The following is a 21,434-nucleotide window of genomic DNA, read 5'->3' as shown; positions in this document are numbered from 1 at the left end:
GATTATAAATCAAGATGATTTAGTTTTGAATCAAGCTTAATGATATCGGATTAGATTGCTAATGAGTATTGGGTTTAAAAGACTCAAGTCATTAAGAAGAGGTATACCTCTTTAATTAAGTCAAGGGGTTGTGATAACCTAATTAAATTAGATTTTTTCTTCCTCTTCTCTCCCTCTCCCTCTCCCTACCGCTGCCTCTAAAGGGTGTTGCCAACCCTTGCCGTCGCCAAGCAACCTTGCTGTCGACATCCATGCTGTTGGACCTCTAGAACAGGCCTAGCCTCCTATCGACCATCTAGCAGCCTCAAGGGGTCGCCGAATAACAAGCAAACTTGTTGGTTTTGCTTGTCGCTGATCCTTCTTCCTTGCCGTTGGACATAAGTCCTGTTATCGGTAGTGATTTCTAAGGATGTCAGGCAGCGACAAAAAGCGGCTAGACAACAACCTTTTGTCATTAGACAGTAGCCTCTGCGGCTGCCCCTTTCCTCACTTTGTGTCGTCGAGTTGTCCTCGCCACCGAGCACAAAGTCAAGCCGGGGATTCCTCTCTCAGATCGCCAATGAAATTTTGTCTTTAGGGTTTATAGATTGGATTATAGTATTAAGTAAAAAAAAAAACAAATCTAAAAAATTTTAAGGGGTGCACAAGTGTGTGACATAAGGTATATAGAATAACATTGCTCTATATATACATATATAAACACACAATAATGATATGTTGCACGGTGTATGCCTGCGCGTGACTGCATGTTGCATAACATTTTTTTTATTTTTTTAGCATGGGGTTTAGCCATTTAGGGTTTTGACTTTAGGGTATAATATTAAGTCTAAAAAAATAAAATAAAATAATTACATTAGGTACTCACGGGGTGTATGACATAAGTTGTGTAACATTACATTTCTCTCTATATATATATAAAGTTTCTAGCTTTTCAAATAGATTAATCTTGAAGCTTTTCGAACCGACTAATCTTAGAGTTGATACAATTGGACACATAAGTTTCCAATTGGTCATCAAAATAAATTTGAGAAGCTATCATGCCATATACTCGGCATTGGAGGTTCAATGTCCATAACACAGTTCGTAAGATCGTGATCTTACGCAGGATCAATTTGGAGTTAGGATCGGATTCTACATTTGTATGATCTTATCAAAAACTTTTAAATTTAATTTAGTATTTGATCAATCAATTAAATCAATTTGATATTTGATTATAAATTAAATCAAATTAATAATAATATATTAATGTTAATAATAGGTTTTTTTAAGGTAATGATGGGATGGTTAGGTCCTTTGACGGATAATCAAAAGATTTAAGATTCGAATCTTAGTTGCGGTATATTGTAAGGGATTTTCCTTTCAATGAGAAGCGAATCTAAAAATATTGATCATATGGATGAGCTTCCATTAGTATTTTTTGATTTATTTTGATGACTTTCATAAGGTCATACCGGTGTGTATAGATGCTGCCCTCCTGATGTCCTTCCCATTGTAAGTGTCGGTTGGATGACTCCGTGCTTCCGGTGTCAACAATTTTAAACTGTATGTAGAATCGTTTGTCATGTAAAATTGTACTGATTTCCTCGATTATGTACTATCTCATCAATCCTATTTTAATTTCTTCTCAACCTGTCTCAGGGTCGACACGGAGGAGGTAAATCACGGACGACTACTAGCCTTTGGAATAGTGACTAACATATAAAAGGGATATTTACTTCAATTTTATCGAGATTTGAATTCCAAATTTTATAATGATAACATCCCATGTGTTAATCATTAAACCGAGAGATGACGATTTTACAAATTCTGATTCATAATTCTACTCTAGGCAGATACTAATCCTCTTCTCACGGAAATGTATTAGTGCTGCACCGTGCCCCGGGCAATTGTATCTTTTGTTAAAATGACAGACGGAATGATCAAGAAAGATCATAAAAATCAACAACAATCTAAACGTGAATCGAAATCTAAAATTTATTTTTCAATAAAACACCAAAATAGTTTACACTGCAATTTTCTTCACTCTGCTTTCGATCTTCAAAGCAATGTGGTGCAACAGATCGGAGACACGCCGTGAGCTCGGCCTCTCCGCCGGCGCCGTCCTAGTGCACTGCAGCGCCACGCCGAGCACCTCGAACGCGCTCTCCTCCTCCACCGGCGCCATCGGCCTCAGCGCCGTATCCACCAACTCCTCCTGCTCGGCCGCCGACAGCGACGCTATCCGCGACTCCACCCACCGCACCATGTCCATGTCTCCGCCGAAGCGCCGGTCGGTCGGCATCAGACCGCACACGAGCTCCATGAGGACGATTCCGATGCTGTAGATGTCGCTCTTCTCGGTGGCCTTCATCGAGTACGCGTACTCTGAAAAAAAAAATTATAAGGAGGTTCAATCGACGGAAAACAGAGCAGTAGTAATCATATCGTTCAACAGCTCGCGGGAGTAGTTACCGGGAGCGATGTAGCCGTAAGATCCGGCGAAGCAGGAGGCGGAGTCGGTGTATCCACCGGAGTTCTCACCGGCGGCGTCCTTGGCCAGGCCGAAATCACCGAGGTGCGCCTCCATGTGGCCATCGAGCAGCAAGTTGCTGGACTTGATGTCCCTGTGAATGATGCAGGGGACGGAGTCATGGTGGAGGTACTCGACGCCCTTGGCGAGGCCAACGGCGATCCGCAACCTCGCCTCCCAGCTCAGCTCGCGCTTCCTCTTCTGGCTCACGCCGGGCTTGTGGAGCCAATCCCACAGGCTCCCGTTTTCCATGAACTCGTAGACCAGGAGGTGCTCGCTGGTGTCTCCGCTGCTCAGGAAGCCAAGGAGCTTGACGAGGTGACGGTGGCGGACGCGGCCGAGAATCTTGACTTCGCGGAGGAAGCTCTTGTCTTGGAGCAAGGAGTCTCGGTTTCCGAAGAGAATGCGTTTGACGGCCACCTTCTCTCCGGTGGCAAGCTCGGCCTTGTACACGGTGCCGGACCCGCCGGAGCCGATGACGAATTCGTCGCTAAGGTTGCTGGTCGCCTCCATGATCGTTTCCCACTTGATCTCCCGCCGCATCGAGCCCTTCATCAACGGCTCTCGGCGCGTCGCAGAAGAGCTCTTCGAGGAGTAGGCGCAATTCACTTCGCCGGACTGCTTCCTGCAGTGCCATCCTAACGCCGCGGTGATGATGATGATGAGGATGACTAGCGTCGCCGAGGCGGAGATGGCGGCCACTGCCGCCGAGTTTAACTTCGAGAGGTGGTGGCCGGCGATGTTGCACGGCGGCAGCGGCCCTCCGCAGAGCGGTCGGTTTGGCACGAACGACTCCGGCGGCCAGCGGTTGAATCGTTGGTCCAACTTCCCCTGAAGGTCGTTGTGCGAGAGGTCGAGCGTGATCAAGCTGCTCATTGCGGCTATCTCCGGCGGGACATCGCCTGTGAGGGAGTTGTGGGAGAGGTTGAGGTCTTCAAGCTTGGCGAGCGACGCGAGGGACGGCGGAATTCCTCCACTGAGCTGGTTGAAGCTGAGGTCAAGCGCGCTCTGCAGCTCTTGAAGCTGCCCGAACTCGACAAGGACCGTACCTGAGAACTGGTTTTCCGACAACCGGAGCTCGTAAAGCTTGCTCAGCTTCACAATGGAGACAGGAATCGCACCGGAGAGCCTGTTGCGGGACAAGTCAAGCACATTGAGAGATACGAGCTTGCTGATCTCTGGCGGGAGAGTGCCAGTGACTGAGTTGCCATCGAGAGAAAGCTTTAGTAGATTCGAGCAATCGAAGAGCTCAATTGGAAGATTTCCTGTGAACCTGTTCGAAGAGAGCTTGAGCTCCCCCAACTGCCGCAGCCCACCGAGCCAAGCCGGGACTTCGCCGGCGAGCTGGTTATTGTTTAAAACAATGTGCGTCAGCTTCTTGCACGAGGCGAGCTCTTTCGGTATCACTCCGGTCAACGAATTGCTCGACAAATCAAGCAACCAAAGCGCGCTGATTTCCCCCAGCAGCGGCGGGATCTCGCCGGTGATACGGTTGCTCCCGAGCCGTATTCGCTCGAGCGCCGGTGAGTTCGCCAGCTGCGGCGGGATCTCGAGGTCGAAGGAGTTGTTGGTGAGATCGAAGGAGAGCAGGGAGCTCGACCCGCAAAGTGGCAGCATGCTTCCGGTGAGCTTGTTGTTGGAGAGGTTCACTCTTGTGATGTTCCGGCAATTGAACAACTCGTCGGGAACGCTTCCTTCTAGTGAATTGTTGTAGAGCAGGAGCTGTTGGAGTGCTCGTAAGTTGCCGAAGGTTGCTGGAATCCTGCCGGATAGCCTGTTGTCGGCCAAGTCGAGAATTTGAAGGTGACGGCAGTTGCCCATCGAGGCAGGAATCACGCCGGAGAAGTCATTTTGCCTTAAGTGGAGGAAATTGAGCTGCCCCAGACTGCCGATGGAAGCCGGTATGCTTCCGGAAAACTGGTTCCCGAAGAAATCTATCATTTGCAAGCTGGAACAGTTGCTGATAGTGGCCGGAATCTCGCCGGAGATCTGGTTCTCGTACAAATAAAGGATCTGGAGCTGCTGCAGCCGGCCGATCTCCTCCGGTAGCGGACCGCGCAACTCGTTGTGGTACAGAGTCAAAATTTGGAGCTTGCTGAGGTTTCCGAGTTCACGGGGAATTGAACCAGAGAAGGTGTTGTTGTTGAGCAATAGATCGGTGAGACTGGCGAGCTCACCGAGCTCGACCGGGATTGCCTCGGCGAAGCTGTTGTTGGCCAAGTCCAGCTGCGTCAATGATTGGCATTGAGCTAAGCCGGCTGGAATTGTACCGGAGAAATTGTTGTTGGACAAGAACAAGTGTTCCAAGCTGGTCGCATTCTGGCACAGTGTCTCCGGCAGACGGCCGGAGAGGTGGTTGTTGGACAAGACAAGGTAGCTAAGTTGACTCAGTTGGCCGAGTTCGTCCGGGAATTCGCCTTCGAGCTCGTTGATCGACAAGTCCAGATTGTCAAGCCCGGAGAGCTTGTGGAATGACCTCGGAATGCCGCCGTGGAGCCGGTTGGCCATCAAGTTGAGGTAGGTGAGTTGACTCAGTTCTCCTAGCTGAATCGGAATTTCTCCACGGACCGAGTTATTGGCCAAGTTGAGTATCTGGAGGTTCGACAACTCGCCGAGCTCCGGCGGAATGGGGCCGTCGAGCCGGTTGTGCTGGAGCACCAGGTTCTCGAGCCGACTCAGTCGGCCTAGTTGACTGGGGATCGGCCCGGAGAGGTTGCAGAGCGCCAAGGCGAGAGTGGTCAAGTTCCCGAGCTTCCCCAGCGAGTCCGGAATCGTTCCGGATAGTCCCGGGTTGTTTCCGAGACGCAGGACTCGGAGGCCGGCGAGGTCGCCCAGTTCGAGCGGGATCGTCCCGGAGAGATCGTTGGAGTGGAGAACGAGAGCAGATAGCATGGAGATCCCCCCGAGCTGACTCGGGATGCGGCCGGTGAGGCGGTTGTTGGAGAGGTCGAGGGCAGCGAGTCGACGCAGCCGAGAGAGTTCAGCAGAGACGGAGCCGGCGAGGGAGCAGGAGGAGAGGTTAAGCGCCACCACCTCCGGGACGACCTCGTCGCAGGTGACTCCGCGCCACGAGCAGTAGTCCGGGCTCCCCCTGCTCCATTCCTCGAGCACTCCGTCGGGGTCCTCCGCGAACGAGTTCTTGATCTCCAACAGAGCTTCCATGTCGACGCCACCATGGCAGAGAGCCAGAGGCGGCCAGAAACAGAGCACCACCGTCACCACCAGAACCACCGGGCACATCCTCCTCTGATTTCTATCCATCTCTACAACCTAAGGGCATGGAAAAAGAAGATGAAGAATGCATGCATGCATGACAGGGAGTTATTCTGGGGAATCGAAAGATGGAAGAAGATAGAGGAGAAGAAGGAAGAGATCTTTAATGGATTCTTGGTCCGCTCGTCGAGCGCTGAGAGATTAGCGAGCGGGATTGGGAATTGGGGGAATTGAAGGTGGTGCAGCCAAATCGTTGGGCGGAGTGTGGGTTGGGGTTTTGAGAGGGAGCTGTTGAGCTCCTGCCATGGCAGATGCAGTCTTAATTGGTGGTCTGCAACTATTTTTTTTTTCTTCTTTTGTGTTTTTTTTTTATCTGCAACATAGATGATAATGCTTGCAACTTGCAAGGATGATTTTTTTTTAATAAAAAATAATAAATTATCCTAAAATCTCTAATAACAAATTTAATTTTCACTTTAATGCCTCCTGCAATAAAACTTTATTATCACTTTGCATGTAAACTTTTCTTACTTCAAGTCATTAATGCATATGGAGGTACCTAATTATATTAAAAATTTAAAATAAGATATAATTTCTCTTAAGTGTAATATATTTAAATTAAAATATAATATATTTGTTATTAAATTGAGTACGTTTTTTCCGTCTTATCAATTTATTAATATAATCGATTCTAATTAAATAATATTAAATTTAGAAGAAATTATACATCATTTTAAATTTTTTATACCTATAAAATTCAACACTATTTAACTATAATCGAATATATCAATCAATTGATTATAAAGAAAAATAGTTGTACTTAATTTGATAAAAAATATACTAGATTCTAATTTAAATGTACTAAATTTATGAAGAATTATACCTCATTTTTGACCTTTTATACCTAAAAAATAAGGAAATTGAGTTTGTATGCAAGAAGTTTAGAACAATTTACTTAATAAAATTATGTTTTTATTATTTCCATATTGAAAAAGAAATACCTAAATGAAGGTTTAGATTAGACTTGAGAACAACAAAGTATTTGGGTTGAGGATATGTTTATATTCATTATACAACAATATTAGTCAAATGGACTCCAGCGTTAAGGGACATCTCTCCTCAATTGATATTGAGTTTTATGATTTAGAATTTGGAGTGTACATCGATGATGATGATGATGATGATGATGATGATGATGATGTAGTTTTGCAAAAAAATAAAATAAACGGATTGAATGAATCTCATATGACTAATGCTTTGTTTACCTGGAGTGGACGATGAAGGGATGAAATAAACTTAGGGGCATGGGAAGAGAATAGAAAGGAAAAGAAATATCTTCCTCTGCATGCTTGTTTACCTTGATTGAGGAAAGTTGATACAGGCGATGTAATTTTGTAACTAAAAAAGGGTACATGCGTCATTTTTTTGGATATATGATGTAATTTTATGAGCCAAAAAGGGTACATGTGTCATTTTTTGATATATGGTGTAATTATGTGAATGAAAAGGGATACATGCATTATTTTTTTTCATTCGTTGTTTTCCGTCCAATTTTGAGATGATCGATTTTAGTTCTAAAATTATCTGCTGATGGATTATGTTTCTCTTCCTTCTTAAAATTTTAATAAAATAAATGACGAAAACTTTTTCACTATAATTTTTTTTTCTTAATTTTACTTTCTGCTCTTGCTTTCCCAAGTAAACATAGCATAAATGAGGAAGATTGATAAATATGAGAGAGATTCCTTAAGAGAAGAATGTGAAGACGAGTTATCATTGCAAAAAAACTAATAATAAGAATAAGGTCTCATATGAGCCCTCGAATATTCAAGTTAGCTTGAGTCCAATAGAACACAAATAAATTTCACAAAAAATACAAGAACTAAGTGCTAGAGAGAATGGGTGTCACTGGCCATTTGGGATGAATAATATCACATTTTACCCTAATAGAAAATGAGTGCTACCTAAATTAAAGAATGAGATTAAGTAACCACTATAGGTATGGAAAAGTAAGGTTAAGTGTTTTTTTTTTAATATCGGTAATTCTAGTTGGTCAGAATCTGGTCAGCTAGAATTTTTTATCCTCCAATAAAAATGCATGCATGTATATGTATGTAATTAATGTACACATACGATATTACTAAAATACCCATGTGTACACTTGCATGTATTAATTCTAGCTGACCAGATTCTGACTATTTAGTATTACCCTTTTAATATATGATCAATATGGTCATACCATGCTTGGGTGTTTAGTAGGAAATGTCTCTTTATTTTTATTCAGCCCATGCATTGAATGTGATATGAAGTTATTGCATTAATTGTAATGTCATCTTCACAACTAATGTCATATGTGAGACACACTTACTTTCACAAATTTCATTGGCTACAAGAGATTTTATGGGGTTATGAGCTTTGCGCGGATGTATATTCTTGCTTCTATTTATATTTTGGGTGATGGCTAGACCCGCTAGCTAGAAAATGAATCTAAAGAGTTTAATTAATATATATCATTTTAGAAATATAATTAATTATTAATATATAGAGATATTTTTTAAAAATTAAATCTGTGATCTATAAAATATACTTGGATACCCTTAACAATGATCCTAAAAATAAAATCTATTTTAGCCGGTCAGATTCTAACCATTTAGCACTGTTTTTTTTAATATTTTTCTACTTCTAACACGTGTTTGTGACCTTAGTAGGATGACAATAAAAGAAGGAAAAAATTATTTGCAGGTACGATTGCTATTTACCTCCCCTTCCCTTAGCGCTCACTTCACCCCATCACTATGATCTAATAGGTTCAATTTAAATTATACCATTGTCTAGAAAAATATACTCCAGCTACTCCCTCTCACGTAGTCTATTTAGGCTCCTCATGAATCTATCAAGTAAAAAAAATAGAGCAAAAAAGTGTTCATGGATCATTTTAAGGAGTTCTAATCCCTTCTCCATTTGCATTTAAGTCTATGCCACTCTATTATGCATTTAAGTCTTACACATTGCCTTCAAATTAATCAAGGCTCATGCTAATTCTCCAACTTATTCTAGAAGACAAGTTTTAAAAATATTCCTCGACCAACTGACGACTATAAGCAAGTACAAACCGATCGAGTAACTTACCCTCGCCTCAAGCTTCATCTAATAACAATATTGCATCAATAAGTAAACATTGCCACTACATACAAAGGTCCAAAACATTGCCCAAATACAATATGTGCAACCCCTCGTTGTGTTTGTTGACTTGTAGCAAAATGCCACCTTCAATTCTTAATAGCAAGGGGCCGGGGGTCCCTTAGACCCTTATCGACTAATAAGAAAGGGAATAACTTTGCGAGTCACGGACTTATGAAGCAACCCTACAACTCCCATATCACTTTGACACATAAAAAAAACAAGCTAGCACACAATTTCTCTTTTGAGTTGTTTTTTGTTCCCTTCCATGTCTTCTTCTCCTTCACTTTTGAATTGTTTATATATTTTTCTTTTCATGCAAACTAACACTCATTGGGACGTCATTGGAGCTGATCCACCAAACACAAGTGTCCTTTTGCTTCCATTAATTTCTTCTCCATCAAGTGGAGGAGGAATAGTGGATATATGAAGAGTCTAGGAAGCAACAACTCAATTAGTGTGTGAAAAAAGTACTTGAATTCTTTCTCTTCTCTTTGCTATTGGTTTTTTTAAGTTGATGACCAAAGAGAGATGGAGGATTGGATATATAAGGTCCATCACGGTTTGTTTGGACTTATCTCTAGACTTAAATTTAGGGTTGATAGTATTAACTATAGGAAATATTCACTTTGTCCTCAAATATCTCTCAAGGTTTCATCCATTTCAATCGATTTCTTTTTTTAAAAGTAACTAGATACATCATTCCTTTCGCGATTATATATAATGAGAAGAGTTGGATCCAAAAGCTAAAATACAATTCCATCTATGAATAGGGACGAGATTAATTTTATTTGACCATCCAATTTGTCAAAGTAACACCGACCTTAATCATGCTTAAATCATTCACTCGTGGAGTTAGGTGCATGCTTCGACTTAAAAGATTTAATTTTTAAAAAAAATGAAAAGACAAAAGGGTTAAAGTGAAGGTCAATATGCTACCCCACAAGATTTGGCATTTAATTATAAGGAATTATAAAACATAATGAAGCCAAAGTATCTCATCAATTAGTCAATGAGACTGACTATATATATATATATATATATAGCAATTGTGTTTCATTAAACAAATCATTTAATTTAATTTGTTGTACATTTACTACTTGCTCTCTATAAACTATATATAGATAGATATTTCCTACTTGCTCTCTAGCAACTAATCCTTTAGTTAGTCGTCGAGAAGATTTCCTACACGGTATACAATATGAGCGCGTAGCATATATCATTTTCCCTTTTGTTTGAAACGCAATTGCAAACAACGAACGGAACAAAAACTATGGAACCGACAGAGCTAGCTACTCACAAGTTAGTCCACGTAGTGTGACCGCAAAGAAAGACAAGGCCGAGACCATTAAGCTTTCGAACAAGATGTGCAAATAAGGGAGTCACATGGAAGCTTGAGCATCGGATCAAATCGAATCGCATCGCATCACGAGAGTTTGTTTCATTAATTGTGACCTATGACTCCTTGGAAATATTGCATGTAATGGGACCATCAAAGTCAAGCTGGCTGATAGATACATATATGATGAGAGATGACATGATTTATTACAAGTGATTATCCGGACCATATATATATATCTATATATAGTCTTAATTAATATCGTGCCAAGGTTACATTTATGGTACGTAAGATACTGCAATCTTGACATCCAACGCCAAGGTTTAATTGACGGGTATTGCTAAATGGTCAGAATCTGGTCAGCTAAAATATATGCATGCATGCATATGTATGAGTATTTTAGTAATTTCATATGGTCATATTAATTATATGCATGTACATACATGTATTTTAACTGGGAGATAAAAATTTCTAGTTGGTCAGACTCTGGTCAGCAAGATTTACTCTTAATTGACTCCTGTGAAGAGTGACAAAGATCTTATTTGCTTGTTGACTCGCAGTTTCTTAGCTTGTATTGAACGGAGGCAGGCAGGCAGCTTGTTGGCAGACCCGTGAGCTAGCTTTGACTCGTATATTGTTGATGACCAGGTTCTGCATTCAATGCCCCGTACAGCGGTAACCCCCCGGCAATAATTAATTAATTACCAGCTTAATTCATTTGACTTGGTCAGTATAAGTTCCACGTAGTGTGTCATTGACTTTGTCTATAGAGACTCGGACCCGAATCGATTGGAGTCAAACCATGCTTGGATTAAGTTGGATAGGGTCGTGTTGACCTCAGAAGAGCTTGGTGTTGCTTATGATCAGGAGCTCAACACGTACCACTTACAAGGAACTCGGTAGTACAAAGAATACTTCGGCCAAGTTTAGTAGAGTTGGAACCGAGTTAGTTAAAAAGACTTCATCCAGTTATGAGTTATTAGCTTTGTAAATGTCAAGTTAAGAGGCTTTGGCGGTACTGATGGATGACAGTTACAAATACAGAAACGCGAAGAAAGGGATGCCAGCCACCACTACAAGGAAATTACCGTCTCCTCCTCCTCCCCTCCCCTCCCCTCCCCCTCCTCTTTTTCGTCTAATTGTTGGGATCTTATATTAATACAATCTAATCTAAGCATGGACAGAATGACAGTATATCATCATTTTACGATTCTATCTTTTTAAGATGAATTTGCTCAGTACACGGTACTCACGGAACATGACAATCGTCTCCTAAGATACAGTAACTTTATCTTACGATAATAACACTGCAAATCGTAAAACCTCCGAATCAAAGAAACTTCTCGAACTCTCCAATGTAAGTATGGAATGCAATGTTTGCTCCGTTTGGAAGGAATTGAGTGATTTAAATAAAGATGTGAGGAGTCTTATTTATACTAAATGAAGAGGTATAAGAATCTCTTGGTTTAATTAGATCTTATCCATCCATTTTGAATTGGATGATGTATATCACATCCTTTCCTAAGAGATACACTACCTCTTCATTAGATGCCACCCTTTAGAAATCAATAAATGATATTTAGCTATCCAAAGACCACTTAAACATTTCAAGTTGAATGAACAAGATTTGTCAATCTTGATTCAACAATCAAGATTTAATTTCTCATTTACATTAAATTTCTAACAATTCTCCATATGAATGAAAATTAATGCATGCATATTATCACCTAAGGAGAGTTCAATTGAAAAATTATTATTACATTAGAAGAGGTAGTTTGTGGCTTTGAACCTTCCATAGTAGAGTACCATCGAATTTACTAAGCTGCTTAGTGAATATAATGTCTTGAATTACTCAGCCGTTCGTGTAAACCTAAACAATGGTACCTACACAATAACTTCTCTCACTTTTTATAGTTCTCACTGTTTTGTCTGTTTTGGTCATGGACAACACCTTGCATTCATAAGTATTTCATTGAAGTTGTCCGTCTTCATACTTATATAGGTGAACCTCCTATAAAGAGTACCCTACCATACTCTACTTTTTCAAGTATAAGAGTCATTAAAAGTTTATAACTTTGCCTCACTACATATCGTAGATAGCACTTTCCATCCTAAGAATGAGTCCAAGTGCTGACAATTTTCATAATTTTGTTGTCTCATTGAACCAAGATATTGGGATCTCCAATCAACAAGATTGGGTTACCACTATAAATGTTCTTATTTGTAGATTTTTTAATCACATTTCTCTTGATGTGCAGTATATTTGATCTCTATTCGGAAATGTGATCTCTATATTTGAGTCTAATGGAGTTATCTTCAATTGTTGGTTGCTACTCGGAAAACCTATCGGTTCCACTGTACAAAAATTTTGTACAAAGGTCTGAACCTTTTCCTAGCTACCATGTGTTCTTTTAAATTAAACTCGGATCGCCTGCGGAACTTAACACGTTTGATCCTAAGTTTAATTTATTTGTTCTTTTAGGTTTAGACTTGGATCTCCTGTGGAACTTAACACGTTCGATCCAAATCACCTAGGTCACGAAGATAATTAAATATCTATTTCCAAAATCGGCTTCCAGTACTGCATGGCGAGACACATGACCTTCTTGGATATGGGAGCAACCACCACCGATTAGACAAAGCTTTTTAAGGAAATTAAATATTTAACCTTCCCATAGTAACCCTAGGTTAACCTCTAAGAACAATCAAATCACAAGGAAAAGAAAAAAAAACAAAAGAACACAATTTCGAAAACTAATTCGAAAAACTAGAATCGTATGCCTCTTGTATTTGGTATTTTTACATGAAGATAAAACTAACATGATGCGGAAAACAATATTAGTTATACCTTTCTTCGTAGATAATGACCTCTTGATCTTCTACCGTATTCCTCTTCTAATCTCGGACGTTGTGTGGGCAACGATCTTCCGAGACGAGAACCACCTAGCACCTTATTCTCCTTCCTTCAAGTTTCGGCCAAGCACAAAACTTCCAAAGGATGAAGATCTTTTTCCACCAACCAAGCTCCAAGGGATGCAAGCTTTCTCTCCATCTTCTCCAAGCTAAAATCCGGCCACCACTTGATCTCCAAGAAGGATGAGAGGTTCGACCACACCAAGGAGAGAAGAGAACTTGAAGGGGTCGGCCACACCAAGGAAGAAAAGAGGGAGAAATTAGAATAGAGGTTGTTCCCACAAAGGCACCAAAACCCCCTCTTTTATAATCCTTTAGCCTTAGCAAATAAAGAAAATTTAATAAAAACTTCCTTAACTCTATTGCCATTGAAAAGGAAAATTTAATAAATTAAAATTAAATTCCTTTTCTTAGTTTATATGGCCGGCCACCTCATGTAAGCAAACAAGGAAATTTTTCGCTAGAAAAATTAAAGCTTCCTAATTTGCTTCTGGAGAAATTTTAAAATAAAATTTCTCTTTAATAATCCCTTCATGATTGATGCTATAAAAGGAAATTTCTATAATTTTAAAATTTAACTTTTCAACATGTGGATGATAAATAAGTAAAGTTTTTACTAAAATTAAAATCAACCTTTTAATCTACAAATAAGGAAAGAGATTTAACTCTTCTCTTAATCTTTTGTAGAATCTTATAAAAGGAAATATTTTAATTTTTAAACTCTCTTTTAAATCATGTATTCCACATAAGAAAAAAATTTAAAATTAAAATTCCTTTTGTATTTATAATGGCCGGCCACCTAGACTTGGGTTCAAGCTAGGGCCGGCCACCCATAGACCAAGGCTTGGCCGGCCCTAGCTTGGTCCCCAAGCTAGCTTGGCCAACCCCTATAACTGTTAGGATGTATACTAAAAGCCTAACTTTTGGTATAAATATTTATTTAGAAATAAGAATCACATTGGTCAAATGTCTACATTTATGATAAATGTAGTTGTTCAATTAATTTATATTGTAGATAACATGGTGTGTGGTGTCACACACAGAAGATCATGTTATCAGTACCTTATAAATTATAAACAGTAGCTCACGACCAAGATGGAAAGGAACAAACCATTGGAAGGTCGTAGTGTAATTAGGTATTAGTTTATCTTAACTATATAATTACACTAGTACACTTAGATTGTATTGAGTAGGACCATTAGAGGTTGTTTCTTTTATACTGACTTTATAAAGGAACAAAGACCTCAGTTATTATGGAAGTGTATGCTCTTAATTCTAATATAATAACAAGCACATATATTTCATATTTATTTCTTTAATTTATCAATGGGTGAGATTTAGTTCAATAAATCAATAAGCCCGATAAGTTGGGAAATGATATCACTTATAGTGTGTGTTGTTGATTATAGAAGGAAACTGTGTCCTAGTAATCTAGGTTGAGAATGTCCCCAAGAGGAGCTCATAAGGATTGTCATGTTAAACCCTGCAGGTGGACTTAGTTCGACATGACGATTAGGTTGAGTGGTACTACTCTTGGACTAAGATATTAATTAAATGAGTTGTCAGTAACTCACTTAATTAGTGGACATTCGACATCTTAAACACAGGGAGACTAACACACTCATAATAAGAAGGAGCCCAAAATGTAATTTGGGATTGGTGCGATAGTTCAATAATAGTTCTCTAGTGGAATGAATTATTATTGATAAAATTAAGTTGTGTGTTCGGGGCGAACACGGGATGCTTAATTTTATTAGGAGACCAAAACCAATTTCTCCTCTCGGTCCCTATCGTAGCCTCTTGTATAGAGAGATTTATACCCACCACATACTCACCTTCTTACCCATTCAATGGGGCCGGCCAAGACCAAATGGATGAGCCAAGATTGGTGGCCGGCCAAAGCTTGGGTCCCAAGCTTAGGTGGCCGGCCACTAGAATATTAAAAAGAATCTTTATTAAAATTATTTCTTATGTGGATATCATGGTTTTAAAAGAGAGTTTAAAAATTAAAAATTTCCTTTTATAGCTTTCTACAAAAGATTAAGAGAAGAGATTAATCTCTTTCCTTATTTGTAGATTAAAAGGATGGTTTTAATTTTTGGTAAAAACTTTCCTTATTTGTAAATCATCCACATGATTAAAAGAGAGTTTAAAATTTGAAATCTTTCCTTATTTGTTGATTAAAAGGTGGATTTTAAATTTTAAGAAAACTTTCCTTTTTAACCATGTTCATGATTTAAAAGAGAGTTTAAAAATTAAATATTCTCTTTTATAAGTTTCTACAAGAGATTAAGAAAAGATTTGATATCTTTCCTTATTTGTAGATTAAAAGATATTTTAATTTTTAGAGATAACTTTCTTTTTATCCACATGTTTAAAAGAAATATTTTAATTTATTAAATTTCCTTTTTATAAACCAATCATGAAGGGATAAAATTATTGGAGAAATTTTTATAAATTTTCGGAAACAAATTAGGAAGTTTTAATTTTTGTTTTAATTAAAACTTTCCTTGATTTGGGGAGAAGAGTGGCCGGCCAAATAAATTGGAGAAGAGAAAATTATTTTTAATTAAATAAATTTTCTTTTTCAATGGCAAAAGAATTAAGGAAGTTTTTATTAAATTTTCCTTATTTGCCAAGACCAAGGATTATAAAAGAGGGGGTAGAGGAGGCTTCATAGAAAACAACCTCTATTATTTTCTCCCTCTTTTCTTCCTTGATGTGGCCGGCCTCTTGCTCTTCTTCTCTTCTCTCCATCCTATGTGGCCGAACCTCACATCTTATTTGGAGATCAAGTGGTGGCCGGATTCTAGCTTGGAGAAGAAGGAGAGAAAGCTTACATCCCTTGGAGCTTGGTTGGTGGAAAAAGATCTTCATCTTTTGGGAAGCATTATGCTTGGCCGAAACTTGAAGAAAGGAGAAGAAGGTGTTTTGGTGGTTTCTCATCTCGGAAGATCGTTGCCCACACAACGTCCGAGGTTAGAAGAGGAATACGGTAGAAGACCTAGAGGTTTTTGCTTGCAAAAGAAAAGGTATACTAGTATTTAATTTCAGCATCATACTAGTTTTACTTCTTTGTAAAAATACCAAATACAAGAGGCATGCGATTCTAGTATTTCGAATTTGTTTTCGATGTTGTGTTCTTTTGTGTTTTCTTTTCGAACTTGTGCTTCGATTGCTCTTTTTGGTTAACCTAGAGTTATTTAAGGAAATTAAATATTAGCTTTCCTTAAAAGGCTTTGTCTAGTCGGTGGTGGTTGTTCCCATATCCAAGAAGGTCATGTGCCTCGCCACGTCAGTACTGGAAGCCAATTTTGGAAATTAATATTTAATGGAATTAATAACCTAAGTGATTTGGATCGAACGTGTTAAGTTCCGCAGGAGATCCAAGTCTAAACCTAAAAGAACAAATAAATTAAACTTAGGATCAAACGTGTTAAGTTCCGCAGGCGATCCGATTTTAATTTAAAAGAACACATGGTAGCTAGGAAAAGGTTCAGATCTTTGTACAAAATTTTTGTACAGTGGAACCGTTAGGCTTTTCGAGTAGCAACCAACAATAACATGGGTATGAAGGTGGGCATAGTTGGGTATAGTACTCTATAAATAAGATGCTACGATAGGGACCGAGAGGAGGAATTGGTTTTGGTCTCCCGATAAAATTAAGCATCCCGTGTTCGCCCCGAACACACAACTTAATTTTATCAATAATAATTCATTCCACTAGAGAACTATTATTGAACTACCGCACCAATCCCGAATTACATTTTGGGCTCCTTCTTATTATGAGTGTGTTAGTCTCCCTGTGTTTAAGATGTCGAATGTCCACTAATTAAGTGAGTTACTGACAACTCATTTAATTAATATCTTAATCCAAGAGTAATACCACTCAACCTTATTGTCATGTCAGACTAAGTCCACCTGCAGGGTTTAACATGACAATCCTTATGAGCTTCTCTTGGGGACATTATCAACCTAGATCACTAGGACACAGTTTCCTTCTATAATCAACAACACACATTATAAGTGATATCATTTCCCAACTTATCGGGCTTATTGATTTATCGAACTAAATCTCACCCATTGATAAATTAAAGAAATAAATATCAAATATATGTGCTTGTTATTATATTAGGATTAAGAGCACACACTTCCATAATAACTGAGGTCTTTGTTCCTTTATAAAGTCAGTATAAAAGAAACGACCTCTAATGGTCCTACTCAATATACTCTTAGTGTACTAATGTAATTATATAGTAAGATAAACTAATTCCTAATTACACTACGACCTTCCAATAGTTTGTTCCTTTCCATCTTGGTCGTGAGCTACTGTTTATAATTTATAAGGTACTGATAACATTATCTTCTGTATGTGACACCACATACTATGTTATCTACAATATAAATTAATTGAACAACTACAAACAAATGTAGATAATTTGACCAAATGTGATTCTTTATTCAAAATAAATGTCTACAAAAGCTTGTTAGGATCGATGTACTCGGCTAGAGAGGGGGGTGTGAATAGCCGACCCCAAATCGTTCGTTTCTTTCTACAAATCAGGTTAGCGCAGCGGAAAATAAAACAATAAAAACGAAAATAAGGAAGAGCAAACCTCAACGCGATGATGTAACGAGGTTCGGAGATGAAACTCCTACTCCTCGGCGTGTCCGTAAGGTGGACGAAGCCTACCAATCTGTCGGTGGATGAGTCCCCGGAGAACCGGCTAATAAATACTCCTTGTGGGTGGAGAAACCTCGCCACAATAGCTTGCAACAGCAATATGGAAATACAAAGAAGAGCAAGAACAAAATACAGAATGAATGTACAAATACTCGCTTGCCTTCTCGTCGACTGAAGTCCCAGATGAAGCACCAACTTCACGGACGAATGCCAACAAGCAACTCAGTCAAAGAAGCTCACACTTCGGAGCTCAGCAAAGCTCGATCACAATCAGGTAGAAAGAAGAAGAGTTATCTCTGTAGAAGCCCTCGATCTCCTTTTATATATCCTGCGAAGAAGAAGCACATAAACTAGCCGTTGTGTCGCAACGGCTAGGGCCTGGACCGATCAGGCACACTCCTGATCGGTCCAGACCTTCTCTGATCGGTCTTGGGGACCGATCAGGCTAAGCCTGGACCGATCAGGCTATATCCTGATCGGTCCAGGAAGACCCTGATCGGTCCTGGGGACCGATCAGCCTTTCTCCTTCTTCTCTTCTGTTTGCTTCCTGATTGGTCTTCAGACCGATCAGATAATCCACAGAAGCATTCTGTTTGGTTACTGATCGGTCACCAGACCGATCAGCCGTATCACTGGATCGGTCCCCAGATCGATCCAGAGCTTAGTTTTTCCCAAACCAAGTCCCAAGCCTTCCAAACCAACATCCGGTCAACCTTGACCTATTGGTACATCATGCTTAGCATCCGGTCACTCCCTTGACCTGCTAAGACTCCCCACCAAGTGTCTGGTCAATCCCTTTGACCCACTTGGACTTTTCTCTTCGTGTCAAGTATCCGGTCACTCCCTTGACCTACTTGACCTTCTCAACACCAGATGTCCGATCACCCTTGATCCATCTGGATTTTCCCTTGCCCGGCTTCACTCACCAGGACTTTCATCTAGCTTCACTCACTAGGGTTTTCACCTGGCTTCACTCACCAGGATTTCCAATCTGCCCGGCTTCACTCACCAGGACTTTCCAACTGCCTGGCTTCACTCACCAGGACTTTCCCACTGCCTGACTTCACTCACCAGGACTTTCACCTAGCTTCACTCACTAGGGTTTTCACAACTGTCTGGCTTCACTCACCAGGACTTATCCGTCTGCCTGGCTTCACTCACCAGGACTTTCCACATCCGGTCCAGAGAACGAGCTACCGAGCCCTCTCTGACCACAGTTCGGAGAACGAGCTACCGAGTCCTCTCCGACTTCCATCCGGTCCAGAGAACGAGCTCCCGAGCCCTCTCTGACCACAGTCCGTAGAACGAGCTACCGAGCCCTCTCCGACTTCCCATGTGCCAAGCTTCCATACTTGGACTTCTCCGTGCCAAGTCTCCATACTTGGACTTTTCCCGTGCCAAGCTCCCTGCTTGGACTTTTCCGAGTCAGGTCAACTCACCTCGGGTCAACCAGGTCAACCTTGACCACGGGTTGCACCCACAATCTCCCAAGCTTGTATCCTTGTAAAACATCAAGATACAACTTTTCTGTTCACGTCAAACATTGTCAAACATAACTCGTCAAACATCAAAACACAACTCGAGTCAAGTCAACTCGAGTCTGGTCAACCAGGTCAACCTTGACCTAAGGTTGCACCAACAAAGCTTAGGCTTTCAGTATACACTTTAACAATCTCCCACTTATAATGACTAAGCTGCCATATCTTCTGCCATACATCTGATTCTCATCCCCTCCACATGCCGATCGAAAGCTTTTGCTAGAAGGGCCTTAGTGAAAGGATCTGCCAGGTTATCTGCTGATGCAATCTTGGCGATGACAACTTCTCATCGCTTCACGATATCTCGTATCAGGTGGTACTTGCGCTCTATATGTTTACTTGCCTTATGGGCTCATGGTTCCTTCGAGTTTGCAACTGCACCGCTATTATCACAATAAATTGTGATAATTTTGAGCAAACCAGGAATCACATCTAAGTCCATTAGAAAGTTCTTGAGCCATACTGCTTCTTTAGCTGCCTCAGAGGCTGCCACATATTCAGCTTCCATGGTTGAGTCCGAAACGCATTTTCGCTTAACACTCCTCCATGCAATGGCTCCACCTCCTAAAGTAAACACATAGCCTGATGTAGACTTACTATTGTCCCTATCCGATTGGAAATCTGAATCCGTGTAACCCACAGGGAGCAAATCGTCTACTTGGTAAACTAGCATATTATCTCTAGTCCTTCTCAGGTACTTTAATATATGCTTTACCGCAGTCCAATGTCCTTGTCCAGGATTACTCTGATTTCTGCTAACCATGCTAACGACAAAACAGATATCAGGTATCGTACACAGCATTGCATACATAAGGCTTCCTACAGCCGAAGTATAAGGAATTCCTTTCATGTCCTCTATCTCCTTTGATGTCTTCGGAGACATCTCTTTAGATAGAGCTACTCCATGCCTAAAAGGTAAGAAACCTTTCTTAGAATTCTGCATGCTAAAACGAGCAAGGATTGTATCTATATATGAAGCTTGGGATAGACACAACATTCTTTTCTTGCGATCCCTTATAACTTTGATCTCAAGAATGTGTGCACAATCTCCTAAGTCCTTCATATCAAATTGTTTGGACAACCATACCCTTACGTCCGATAATACCTTGACATTGTTGCCAATTAATAAAATATCATCTACGTATAGTACAAGAAATACCACCATGTTTCCGTTACACTTCTTGTATACACAAGACTCATCCGGACACTGAATAAATCCATATGACTGGATTACTTCATTAAACCGGATGTTCTAAGACCTTGAAGCTTGCTTCAGTTCATAAATGGACCGATTGAGCTTACACACTAGATGCTCTTTGCCTTTTTCAATGAACCCTTCTGGTTGCTTCATATGGATGTTTTCTTCAAGACTTCCATTAAGGAAAGCTGTCTTGACATCCATTTGCCAAATCTCATAATCCATATGAGCAGCAATGGATAAGAGTATCCAGATAGACTTAAGCATGGCTACCGGTGAAAAGGTCTCCTCATAATCGATTCCCTCTTTCTGAGTGTACCCTTTTGCAACAAGCCTAGCTTTGAAGGTTTCTACCTTCCCGTCTGTCCCTCTTTTCCTTTTGTAGATCCACTTGCATCCAACGGCTTTTACACCATCAGGTGGTTCTACAAGCTTCCAGACCTTATTAGAGTACATAGACTCTATTTCAGAATTCATTGCCTTTTGCCAAGATATTGCATCTATATCTTGGAGTGCTTCGTCATATGTTCGGGGATCAGGTTCATGTTTACCCGGGATCAAGTCCGAAGACTCTCCCAAAAATATGAATCTCTCAGGTTCCCTCACAACTCTCCCACTACGACGAGGCACAGTCTGTGGTTGTGTATCATGTGTGACACGTGTTGCAGTCTCTTGTGGTACTTCATCTTGTACTGTTGGTACTAAAGTAGACGTGTCCTCTCTAAGTTCTTCTAAAACAATTTTGCTACTGGGCTTGTGATCCATTATATAGTCTTCTTCTAAAAACTGGGCATTGGTGCTAACAATGACCTTCTGGTCTTTAGGACTATAAAATAAACCACCTTTCGTTCCTTTGGGAT

General features: G+C 40.3%; 1 protein-coding gene across 1 annotated transcript; it reads right to left on the bottom strand.

The window, feature by feature from the left end:
- Positions 1-1,956: 1,956 nt before the first annotated feature.
- Positions 1,957-5,770, bottom strand: LOC122039607 (LRR receptor-like serine/threonine-protein kinase GSO1). The gene is made up of 2 exons (XM_042599149.1): positions 2,452-5,770; positions 1,957-2,364 (listed from the first exon to the last, which is right to left on the bottom strand). Exons 1-2 carry the CDS (start codon positions 5,768-5,770, stop codon positions 2,003-2,005), a joined length of 3,681 nt encoding a protein of 1,226 aa, XP_042455083.1. The 3' UTR covers positions 1,957-2,002.
- Positions 5,771-21,434: the final 15,664 nt, after the last annotated feature.

This window comes from Zingiber officinale, chromosome 1B (genome assembly GCF_018446385.1).
Source record: "Zingiber officinale cultivar Zhangliang chromosome 1B, Zo_v1.1, whole genome shotgun sequence".
NCBI lineage: Eukaryota > Viridiplantae > Streptophyta > Magnoliopsida > Zingiberales > Zingiberaceae > Zingiber > Zingiber officinale.
This window is presented reverse-complemented; position numbering and strand designations above follow the sequence as displayed.

Excerpts from the sequence above, each read along its gene's own strand:
- LOC122039607 (XM_042599149.1), bottom strand. The coding sequence starts at position 5,770 with ATGGATAGAAATCAGAGGAGGATGTGCCCGGTGGTTCTGGTGGTGACG. Across the intron at positions 2,365-2,451 it reads TTACGGCTACATCGCTCCCG|AGTACGCGTACTCGATGAAG; the intron begins GTAACTACTCCC and ends TTTTTTTTTCAG.